The sequence below is a fragment of the Centroberyx affinis genome, unplaced genomic scaffold (genome assembly GCF_046629955.1).
Source record: "Centroberyx affinis isolate AG114_WGS23_722 - 3 ecotype Tasmania unplaced genomic scaffold, CSIRO-AGI_Caff_v1 ptg002746l_1, whole genome shotgun sequence".
Lineage (NCBI taxonomy): Eukaryota > Metazoa > Chordata > Actinopteri > Beryciformes > Berycidae > Centroberyx > Centroberyx affinis.
In genome coordinates, this window is record NW_027280910.1 from 388,188 (window position 1) to 400,543 (window position 12,356).

General features: G+C 43.4%; 1 protein-coding gene across 1 annotated transcript; it reads left to right on the forward strand.

The window, feature by feature from the left end:
- lipea (lipase, hormone-sensitive a) lies at nt 1-10,935 on the forward strand. The gene is made up of 11 exons (XM_071535667.1): nt 1-20; nt 2,317-2,558; nt 3,298-3,582; nt 4,006-4,096; nt 4,255-4,400; nt 4,578-4,763; nt 5,491-5,643; nt 6,163-6,307; nt 6,680-6,907; nt 7,968-8,359; nt 9,709-10,935. Exons 2-11 carry the CDS (start codon nt 2,319-2,321, stop codon nt 9,973-9,975), a joined length of 2,133 nt encoding a protein of 710 aa, XP_071391768.1. The 5' UTR covers nt 1-20; nt 2,317-2,318; the 3' UTR covers nt 9,976-10,935.
- Nucleotides 10,936-12,356: the final 1,421 nt, after the last annotated feature.

Here is a 12,356-nt window from a genome sequence, read left to right on the forward strand (position 1 = left end):
GAAGGAAGAGGATGCCATTGGTGAGTAGGCTTTAAAAACACCTAGGAAGTCACATTCACACACAGTTTGTAATGTGCGGCGTTTCTGGTTTCTGACACGGCGCGGACTGTGAACGGAGGAGTGACCGGTATCAAACACTGTCTCTGTAATGCGGTCTCCACTGAAAGGCAACAAAGTGATCGACAGTCTTCCAACTTGGTCTGCGGATTGAAGTTGCCGATATCAAAGGTTTGCTACAACAGTGATATCGGCTCGTTTATTTAACGTTTAGTTTCACAACGTGAAGGCAGAGAGACACGCTGGCGAAATGATGGCGCCACATTAACGTTACCCACCAAGTATGAGTGTCGTTTTAACAGTATGGAAGAAGATATCGCTGCTGAAAGCTGATATTGTACCGGAGACACTGGACAGTGGCGAGCCTGTTGCCAGTTTTACGTCACCATCTATCAGCTGTTTGGGTTAAAAGTGCTGCTGTCTGACAGTGGTTTTATTTTGTCTGGGAAGTAGTGTAGTCATAGATACAGACTAAATGGGCAACAAGCGAATCCAAATATTGTGTAATGTCAAATAGACAGTGAAAATTATGTTGAAAGCCTTTTTTTTGTAATTTAATTTCATTCCCCTATGTGCATAGTTACACAACATAGAATACAGTGAGAGAATATAAGGCTGACTGACTGTTTTGATCACTTTCTCCCCATCTGCAACACAGAGTTACACAATTCTACATCAAAACGTAACTATGATACCAAGAATAATGTTTTTTAATGTGACTATTTAGAAATGGAAAAAAAAGTGATCAAGCAGGTATTCAAATTGTGATAAAGCTACCGGTGTTTATGAACAGTGTCCTGATTTCACACTCTGCCCCGGGCTATCCAGGCTTACTGCTCACAGCTGCTGTTGACACTGTAGAGATTTTGCATTTTTTATAACTTTAAAGCTGCCCCAGGCAACCTCACATGTAGGCGGCTCCAAACGGCAGGCAGGTAGATCTTTGAAAAATGTAAACTTCAATACCCAGAAATCATGTAATGCGTTGTCAGTAAACTGCACACAGCTCGCTCGTGTTTACAAATCTGCCCGGTCTGTGATGCTCCACGAAAGTGACGAGAGAGGAAAAGATCTAACGCAGATGAGTCCATCTTTCTCTGGATGGAGCGCTCCCTTGCTGCTGTTTAGGAGACAGTGGTTCTCAACCTGGGGGTTGGGACCGACCTGGGGTTCGCAAGATAATTTTGGGAGGTCGCGAGATGATTTATGGGATAGGAAAAAAGCATATTTCTACTATACAAATGTATTATCATGTCTATTTTTTAGATTTTTCTCAAATTTTTGCTATTTTTCTTGTGAAACACTGAATAGTTTTCAGCCTCTCGGCCTCCTCTGATAATGCATCAAGTGAAACAACCTGAAAAGGGAAAATCATTCTTTGGTTGAATTCGCTTGCACACTTGTGACGGGGGTCGCGAGTAGACATTGCTTTCGTTTTTAAGCCATGAGCCAAAAAGATTGAGAACCACTGGTTTAGGAGACAGTGGGTGCATCTCAAAGCTCCAAAAAATCACTCCTCCTTTCCTCCATGAGCCCCAAATTGATGTTCATCACGCCACCATGTTGCTTGCTGCCCCAGTAGTGGAGGAGATGAGAGAAGCCGCTCCTGAAGTCTCCCAGCATGCACAGTTGTATCCTCCTCAGGAAGTCTTTTCAGTTTTGGGTGGTGACCTCACTGTGATCACACCCACAATATGACATCATTGACCAAAGTTGAAAACACATGGCAGGGGAATTACCAGTTCATAAATGGTGTAATGTAATAGTGTATGCATATAAACTTTGATTGGCTATGTGTCGTATTGTGGGCTTGATCACAGTCATCTTATACCATGTCTGTGTTTTTATTGACATAAAAGAGGACTCAGCATTTCACACTCCATAGCGCCTATTGTTTTTTTTATTGTTTATTAGAAGGATCCCCATTAGGTGATGCCTTTGCAGTCAGCTCGTCCTCCGGGGTTCAACACATAACAGCCTGGTTTCAAAGTACTATCCTGCAGCTGTACCGGAACTTCAACCCTTGAACAAACAGATAACAAGAGCCTGTGATTATAGAAGCAATGAGGTTGGCTTTAGGCGATAAGGTCATAATGATTTGTGTGTTTACACTTAGGCTGATGGTCCATTTTGTGAAGGAATACACACAGTGCACATCACATGTCTGTTGTGTCTGGCTGAGATAGGTGCAAAGGTGGATGTAAAGGCAAGTCATACATACATACATACATACTCGGTGTCTCTTTCTCCCTGCCTCAGACATGGACTACAAGGCTGTGTTTGCAGCCTTGGAAACGGTGTGTGAGGAGAATATTTCCGCTCTGTGTGGGCCTCCCGACTTGCCATACGGTGATGTTGCCAAGCGCCTGGTCACATCCATGAGACAGATTCAGGAGCACGGCCGCGCTCTGGAGCCGGTGGTCGGCAGCTTCACTGCGGTCTACCACCATTATGACTTTGACGCACAAACGCCTGGGAATGGCTACCGCACCCTGGTCAAGGTATAACTGGTGCCACCCACCACCGCTCTGCACTTGTTATGTGAACTGTCATTGCTGTGTTCAAAAGGGATCCATTTTCTGTTTGACTTAACAGATGCTACTGTATTTGCTATTTGATCTTGATCTAATCATCATTATATCATTGTCAAATTAATTGTGATACCTTGGTATTAGGGCTGCAACTAACGATTATTTTCATTGTCGATTAATCTGTCGATTATTTTCTCGATTAATCGATTAGTTGTTTGGTCTATAAAATGTCAGAAAATGGTGAAAAATGTCGATCAGTGTTTCCCAAAGCCCAAGATGACGTCCTCAAATGTCTTGTTTTGTCCACAACCCAAAGATATTCAGTTTACTGTCATAGAGGAGTAAAGAAACCAGAAAATATTCACATTTAATGAATCAGAGAATTTTGACTTATTTTTCTTAAAAAATTACTCAAACCGATTAATCGATTATCAAAATAGTTGGCGAGTAATTTAATAGTTGACAACTAATTGATTAATCGTTGCAGCTCTACTTGGTATGATTACTGTAAACAAATGAGATCATGGTCGAGACGATTTGTAGCCTCTATCTCATGGCAGTGGTATTGTTAGAACTAGTGTTTCTCAAAATAAAAAACACATTTCCCATAAAGCCTGTTGCTTCCTGGCACAAAGAGGGTGTTGATACTTGCTCCATTCCTTTCTTTCTTTCTCTCTTTCTTTCACCCTCCTCTCTGTGCTGTCTCCAGGTCTTGCAGTCTTGCCTTTTGCACATCATACACAAAGCCCGTTACATTGCCTCCAACTGTCACGGTGCCTTCTTCCGGGCGGACCACAACGCCTCAGAGATGGAGGCCTACTGTAACGCTCTGTGCCAGCTGCGAGCGCTGCTCCACCTCGCCCAGCGGCTGCTGAACGACAACAGCTGCGGGCAGCTGTACTCCCTGCAGGACGGGGACCTGAGCCGCAGGTTCGTGCAGGAGTACAGCTCCATGCACAAAGCCTGTTTCTACGGACGCTGCCTGGGCTTCCAGGTCAGTCGGCGGCAGCGAGAGTCGTTTCTCACCACTTGTTGTGTGTGTTTTTAGTTTAGTACAATTTGTTTTAGCGCTGTGGAGTTATGTCCCTGAAATGTGATTTAAATTAAAGTTATGAGGTATAAGTTTGTGTATTGCGGTTATGAGCTCTTATGGAAGGCCTCTCGTCCAATCACAACACATGGTCGGGAACAAATGTTGTTTAAATATAAAATATAGGATATCCGGTCTAGTGTTTTCATTTTGTCAACCAAGCGTTTAAGTTACCTACACTTTAAGAAGTGCCATAACTAGTTTTTGTTTTGTGCATTCAATCATTGTAAAAAAAGTAGGTGTCATTTTTTTTTTTTTTTTTATGTTGGATGCCTCAATTTGGAGCAAAACTCTTCTTATTTAATGCCCTGTCATTTCTTTTGGTAGTTCTCGCCGACCCTTCGTCCGTTTCTCCAGACGGTCGTCATAAGCATGGTTTCATATGGAGAGACCTACGGGAAACAGCAGTCTGGGATAGGTGAGTCTTTCTGTTTTGTCTCGGTCTTGATCTCCTATCGATGGCAGTGAAATTCTACTGTAGGTTCTGTTTTGCCTTTTTTAGATGTCATCATCCTTCTGAAAATCTCTCCTCTCCTCTCCTCCTGTCCTGTCCTCTCCTGTCCTCTCCTCTCCTAGGCATGGCAGCCCTCTCCCTCCTCACATCAGGGAAGTACGTCATCGACCCGGAGTTGAGGGGGGCCGAGTTTGAGCGCATAACCCAGAACCTGGACCTGCAGTTCTGGAAATCCTTCTGGAACCTCACAGAGTCTGGGCTTATAACAGTAGGCAGGGCCAAGAATTGATCCCATTGCTATCTCATTACTCGCTGAAAACTGTTTGTCAGTGTGACACTTGTGCTCCAGATTTCTTCTCACTGTCTTCCTTAGATGTGCATCCGTTTTCACTTCTCATTCCTTGGCGTTTCTTTCTCTGTCCACCCCCTCTCCTCCCTCCTGCAGGGTTTCAGCAGAATAGCCTCTAGCCCGGTGCAGGTGAACTTCACCCTGTCTGTGCCCCCCGTCCCTCTGCGCCTCCCGCTGGCCTCTGACCCCAGTCTCTTTGCCACCATCTCCCCTCCGATCGCCCACTGGGGCCCGGGGCCGGTCCACATGCGGCTGATCTCCTGTGAGCTCAGAGAAGGACAGGTGAGACTCCACGGGTGTTCTGGTTTCTGGTGAAGTGCAGAGATGTCATCAGGAACACACAAAGAAATAATAGGCAACTAGTAATTGGAAATTAGAAATAATTGGAATCTGTATATCTAAAATCTGGGAAACAAAACTTAACATGCACAGGCATGCATGAACTTTTTTTCTTTTTTTGTCCCCCACGTGATGAAATCTAGAGATATCACTGGTCTGATTTTGACAAAAGAGGGATGACACATTTTGACACTGTGTTCTGGTGTTAAAAATTACATTGATTGGCCTGATGGGAGCGCTATCATTAAAGGTCAAAATTTCAAACTTTGAAAGGCTCCATCTCCTACACCGTGAGTCCAGTTAACATAAAACTTGCAAATTCAGCTATTCTTACCTTAATTGGCCTCAAAGAGGTGCTATAATTAAAGGTCAAAACTTTAAACTCAAACTTAATATCTTAGACACCACTGATGCGATTTTGATGAAACTTGGAGGAATGATGCATTTTAGCACTGTGCTCTGGCATTTTAAAAAATTGCACTGTTTGATCGATCAGTTGTGTCTGAGATAGGATGCGTGACAGCTTACAAATAGATCTACTGACAGAGACCATACTCTGTACTCTACAAGCATTGGCTAATGGGTAGCCCAAACAATGACGTGTATGGGGGACAACATGTTCACTATTGCCTTGTTTTCTTTATCACCTTATGATCCTCTTACTGTACAGGACAGTGAGGAGTTGCTGGCCTTCTCCCGGACCGATCCCCCCCCCCTCTCCCTCCCCATCGCCCCCTGGTCACAGAAGAGGCCTCTCTCCCCCTGGCTGCTCATCCACTTCCATGGAGGAGGCTTTGTGGCCCAGACCTCCAAATCCCACGAGGTACAGTACACTGGAATAGTGATTATGAATTATCTAAACAGTAGCTTAATCTATAGTAGATAATTGCAACAGTTATCACAGTGATAACACTACCACTATACTACTAATACCACTATTATTATCACTACTACTTGTAATAATAATAATCTTTAGTGCTTATACTTCAAAAGCAGTGTTACAGCCAGTCTGAACAGTAAATTTAAAGGCAGTGAATAAATAAGTAAAATGACTGGAAGTGGTTAGCAACAACTATAAAATAGCACACAAATGGCTCAAAAATAATAATAAAACAAGAAATTCCTCCTTTTCTCACACCTTGGAGTGCACACTCTATGCACACTCTATTTCTTTTAGGATTTTATTAGGATCCCCATTAGCAGATGCAGAACATCAGCTACTCTTCCTGGGGTCCACACAAAACATAAAAGCATGACAACAGATAAGACTCTTACAGACACTTTTTTGACTGTGTTGCATTTCTCTCATCTCACATTCTCCATCTACCCTCTCATATATTAGAATTATCTGAGAAGCTGGTCGAAGGACCTGAGCGTGCCCATCCTGTCTGTGGACTACTCTCTGTCACCTGAGGCTCCGTTTCCCCGAGCGCTGGAGGAGTGTTTCTATGCCTACTGCTGGGCGCTGAACAACTGTCATCTGCTGGGTCAGTGTGTGTCGTCGGAGCCAGAAAACACAGCTATATATATCCAAAACATTAGAGGGAATGTATTTCATGCATTGCAACAGATTAATTTGTGAGTGCATTGTTTATCTGTTCACAGTATCACTCTATTATTAGAACAGGGAACAGGAAATATCTGTCGTCTCAGGTGCAGAGATATGCAGAAATAGAGTAGAGTATAGCACTAACATTGACAGAGTTATGGGTTCAATGGTATTGTAAGGTGCTTTGGATGGAAAATGTCCACCAAAATATCTTGTGTCCTCGATCCCTTTATTAATGAGGTTTGTAGCACTGCGTGGGAATGCAGCAGCCATGTTTACATACTGCAGGATCTGTCTTTGTGTCCCATAGGCTCCACGGCGGAGCGGGTTTGTCTGGCAGGGGACAGCGCTGGGGGGAACCTCTGCATCACGATGTCCATGAAGGCCATCGCCAGCGGGATCCGGGTCCCCGACGGCATCATGGCTGCCTACCCCGCTACCTTGCTCACCACTGACGCCTCGCCCTCCCGCCTGCTCACGCTCATTGACCCCCTGCTGCCTCTAGGTGTTCTCGCCAAGTGTCTGAACGCTTACGGAGGTATGTGGGTTTAGAGGGTGTGTGTGTGCGTTTAGGTGTGTGCTATTTTCACGCCTCATTTAAACAAAGAGCACTTTCCACCTCCATTGGAACAGAGAGGAAAATATTAGAGGGAATCAACAACCTTTTATCATTTACACTATCAAGCCAATAATCTGTCTGTGTCTAGTTGTGGTCTGACTTGGCGTGGCAGCTAGTTTGCTAACAGGTCTCGCTGGTCAGCCTGATATCATTCACTGCCACTGTAAACACTGGAGGGCTGTGACACACCATTTCCTTGGCCAGAGTTACCCACAATGCACTCCGAGTCCTCCAGCAGGGTGACACTGAGTACACAAACAGTCCAGTTTGGTGTTGCAGCGTGTTCTGGCGCTCGGAGTGCCAATCCGTGAACACATCCAGAGTTTATTCAAGGCAAACACAAGAGATTCCTGACAATAGGAGTAGAAAGACTCATTTTTCTGTAAATAATAGTGTAGCTAGTTTGAGTTATGGCAGCACCTAGTGGCCATACAAACTGCTACTATAGTAATGCTTTACTATACTATAATAATGGGTAAGTAGTTTTTAATTGCTTTTTGTTTGTATCATTTCTTTACTTTTGTTTTGATCGTTCTGAGAATATTCTTTGATACTTTGATTTACTCAAAGGTAAGGTGTTTTGTTTTATTGTATGGAACCGCAACAGTGCGTCAGTTTTAATATTATATTTCACCATCTTCACCCATTCATGCAATAAAGTACTGTGTCTGTTGCCATTGAGACTAACAGCAAAAACCAAGCTGTGAGTAAATCTAAATGTACGAAAAATAGAAGTGTGTTGGACTGGCAGTGTCTAGTGGAAAGTTTTAGAAATTAGTGAAACAGTCTCTCTAAATGCAACACTCATGTTCTTCCTTCTTTCTTTTCTCCTGTCTCTTTCCTCTGTTCCTCTGGTTTGTCTCATCCTCTTCTTTCCTTACGTCCTCCCTCTCCCTCTCCCTCTCCCTCTCTCTCTCTCTCTCTCTCTCCCTCCCTCCCTCCCTCCCTCCCTCTCTCTCTCCCTCCCTCTCTCTCCCAGGTGCAGACTCTCAGCTGGTGCAGCCTGCAGTGGGCAGCGGCAGCCTGAGCACTCTGGGCCGGGACACGGCCCTGCTGCTCAGTGACCTCACCCAGGGAGCCGCCAACTGGATCCACTCCTTTCTGGATCCCATGCGTACCACAGGTGGAACGCGCTCGCTGTCATCGGCGCCAAAAAGATCCCCGGGCAGTGACACCCGCAGGACGTCCCCACACACCGCCCCGCCGAGCTCCGAGGGTCCCAGGGATTACCCAGAGGGCTTTGAGCCGCTGCGCTCCGACTGCCTGGCTTTTGTTCGCCCGACCTCCTGCCCCATTATCAAGAACCCATTTGTGTCGCCCCTGCTGGCTCCGAACAACCTGCTGAGAGGCCTGCCGCCCGTACACATAGTGGTGAGAGAGGGAGGCAGTGGGTAGACGAGTCAATATTTGCAAGAAATTGGGTTTATTTCAAAATCTGGTCCAGACATCTCAATCACTTAGCTGGATCTATTTCAACATGATGTGTAACAAGTGGCACAGCTACAAGGTTTGACCTGTGCTTTCCATAACTACTGCAGAAGGAAGCAGGCCGAAAACATCTAGCTGTCACACTAGTTATACATCTTGATGAAAAGAATTAAAGGGGCAATAAATAAGATTTTTACTGCCCCAGAACACAAAATGACCATAATATATCTGCAGGGGGTCGATAGGGTTGTTGATTAATACCAATAAGTCAAGGATTATTTTGCCCTGTGCTGATATTGCTGGCATTGTAATCTGTTATGGAAGAACAACTCTCTGCCCATTGGAATTTAAAGACACCCACCCTCCTCCCCACCTACACACATATTCAACTGCTCAACAAGGGCAGGACAGGACAGTGTTACATGATGCAAGACATTTCAGCTGCGAAGGCTAAAAAGCCTCGCGCTCAAGCCAAAAAAAACAAATGTCAAAGCAGTATTTTTATTCTATTAGTTAGCATGGTGATATTTTACCTCTTCACTAGATGTTTCTGTTGGATCTATGCTCTAATTAGCTAGCTTACTTATGATACATACTCTACATACTACATACATACTCTATTATGAAAATGTGATTTTATTGTTTGTGTCAAATACAGACCACCGTAGCTCAAAGGGACAGGGGGCGTTAGGAGGGACGGGGGGCTTATGGGAGACTTTTATTTATTTATTTATTTATTTATTTCATTTATATAGCACTTTTCAAAACAAGGTTACAAAGTGCTTAACATAATAAAATAGAATATAGAATAATACAAATAAAAGATAATAATGCCAATAGGAAAACCAACATAATATTATAAACAAATGAAAGAGAACAATGCCAATAGTAAAACCAATAAAATAATAAAACAAATAAAAGAGGAGGAGATAAATTTGAGCAGTGTTATTGCAATTCCTACTGGTCGCCAGTAGAGGTCGATAAAGGTCATCGCATGATGCCCCTTTAAGCTCAATGATGAACTCAATTCATTCCTTGAGTGCGATCCAGTTTTTGAGGTTTTGTTTTAAATAAATTTGAAGTTCTTGGGGATCCAGCACCAGCTTTTCAATCTTTCAAAGAAGTAATTATTTTGAGTGAACACATAAATTCATAAAAACATTGCTTTCATTGTCGAGACTCACACTACCCCTCCCTCCCAAGGTTTCCTGTTTTTCATATTTGCTGTGTCTGTTATTCCCTCTACGGCTTGCTGCATGCTGGTTTTCTCTCTCCCCCATGTGTCCACGCAGGCCTCGGCTCTGGATGCCTTGCTGGACGACTCTGTGATGTTTGCCAAGAAGCTGCGAGACATGGGCCAGCCTGTGAGTCTGACGGTGGTGGAGGACCTCCCACACGGCTTCCTCAGCCTATCGCAGCTCTCCAAAGACACAGAGGTCGCTACGGAAATCTGCCTGGAGCGAATGAGAGAGGTCTTCCAGCAACAGGACCCGCCTCCCGCTCTCCGCAAGCGACCAAAGCTGGAGAGGGCAAACCACAAGACCGGTCCGTCGGGTTGATTTATCTGGCATCTTGGGAATTTGTAGTTTTGGAATGTTAAGAGGCACAATATATTTAGGATAAAAAATGGCTATAAATCAGGAACAAAATATGATGAAAAAACAAGAACTGCAAAATTGGAGGCAGCTTAAAGATATTGCACTTGGAACTCACATTTTTGGGGTAGAAAAAACATTTTCTGCATGCATTGATGATTCAGAGAACCACTGACAACAGTTACTTTCTTGTAAAACGCACAATTACCAAATAATTTTAATATCACACTGAACGATGACAAAAAGGATGTATTTTTCTATCCAGAATTATAAGTTTAAGAACAAGGGCAAATTCACATCATAATATAGTTGTAGTTTAGCAGTATTTTCACACGGGGTAACATGGAACAGAGCAAATAAATCACTAGAACCAGCCTTTGCAATAATTTTTGAATTGATATCTCAGTTGTTGGAGCTGTCGTGCCTTGAATGTAGAGCTGTACCGTATAACAGTGTCTGTGTATAAAGGAAAGCCTTGTTTCACGTTGCCTATACATTACCAAATTGTGCAGGATCAAGGTTTACAGGGAAAACATTCCGGATGTACTGTATTATATGTTTGGGTCAAGAACATAATCTGGTGTTGCCTGTTTTTCAGGTGTTTACAGCTATTGATAAGGTGGCCTTCACCTAATACTGACCAGCAGTATGTGAGTGTGACAGTAACTTGTTATACTGTAAATGGGAATTCTAAGTATTTAACATGTATTGTAATATTTAAAGCCTGTATTAAATCAAAAATATAAACATTTACCTGCTCTTAAAATGTGTGCTCATTTGAAGCCATGGGACATACTGTTATGTTGATGTGTAAATAGGAAAGGTACACATTGTAAAGTTATAGGAGTCTTCTGAATAGCTAATCTGATTGTTCCCCCTCTGTTAGCACAGCATGTACTGTCCCGCCACCAGATAGACCTGCTGACCCACAGTGGGCCATACTTTACATGTAGTATAGACATGGTATTAATCTGGATTTAATCTGTTCCCCATTTCATAAACACTCCTGTGTGTTTTAACAAGTTTTATGTATAAACATTGTAGAAATGCCATGCTGCATCGTCAAGTTTATTGTAAAAATTATGGCTGTTATTACTGTACACAAGTTTTTCCATAAGTAACAAATTGCCAGTGAATCTCATCTTGTTTATTTTTGCATTGCTGGTTATCGTTGATATTTTAACCTCAAATCCAAACATAACATGACATCAAACCTAATTGAAACCCAACTGGCAAATTACCACATAATTTGAGTTATTTGAATTTTTCAGCACAGCTTGAGACTTCCCATCCCTCATGCCAACTCTGGGTGTTTGCAATATTTGCAGCTGTGTCACCTGTGTGGGTTTCCCAGATATGATGGTTTTGACATTTTCCTGGCACCAGTTCCCTCTTCCAAAGCCTCTTCTATTGGTTCTTCCTCAATATCAGCTGTTGGTGACGTTGAGTAAATACCCAATTTAAATTCATGGAGTCAACCTCATTACTTCCTTGTAGGCAGACGTCCAAACCAAAGCCACAATGATGTTCCCAATTTTCCTCATACTGGTGGCCACCAATGGTGAGTTTGAGTGAAACTAAATATTTTGCTCCTTGCTCATTCCAATAGTAATGAGCAAGATATATAAAACTTGGGATGTATAAAAATTAAACTTTTCAGGAATTAAGAAAAAAAGGTTTGCTTCTAGTTTGATGCTCAAACATTTTTTGAAATTATACCGTAGTTTTTCCAGAGGTTTCATAGGTGACATTTGCTAAGCACTTCAAAAACTTCATGTCTAAGCGAGGCAAATGTCAATAATCGAAAACCAAATCGGAGTTACAGAAGTTAGTGGCTTTTTCTTTATGTCTAATTTAGTTCTTCTCTGTGACCCCTGCAGTGGCCCTTGGTTTCGATGATAAGATAGTTGGAGGGGAGGAGTGCAGGCCTCACTCCGTCCCTTGGCAGGTGTCACTCAACAACGGCTGGCACTACTGTGGAGGAACGCTGATCAATGACCGCTGGGTCGTCACTGCTGCACACTGCCTGAAGTGAGTCAGGCCTAAATCACACCTGCATCCACACTGGAAGTGGTCTTCTGGACCTGGTTACTACTGCATCCTGGTTTGTAGTAGTCTGCAATTCTCTCTCTCTCTCTCCCCTCTCTCTCTCTCTCTCTCTCTCTCTCTCTCTCTCTCTCTCTCTTTCTCTCTCTCTCTCTCTCTATTATGAAACAGGATGAGGAGATTGAGCTGCGTTGGGCGAGCACCACATCGGCTACAAGGACGGCCCTGAGCAGTTCATCGCTCCGGCTGCCATCATCCGCCACCCAGACTACGACCGTTACACCATCAACAATGACATC

What these genes read in the sequence shown, in the direction of transcription:
- lipea (XM_071535667.1), top strand. Translation starts at nt 2,319, where the DNA reads ATGGACTACAAGGCTGTGTTTGCAGCCTTGGAAACGGTGTGTGAGGAG. An exon ending in GACGCTGCCTGGGCTTCCAG is followed by an intron (nt 3,583 to 4,005) that starts GTCAGTCGGCGG and finishes TTCTTTTGGTAG; the next exon opens with TTCTCGCCGACCCTTCGTCC. An exon ending in GTGTCTGAACGCTTACGGAG is followed by an intron (nt 6,908 to 7,967) that starts GTATGTGGGTTT and finishes TCTCTCTCCCAG; the next exon opens with GTGCAGACTCTCAGCTGGTG.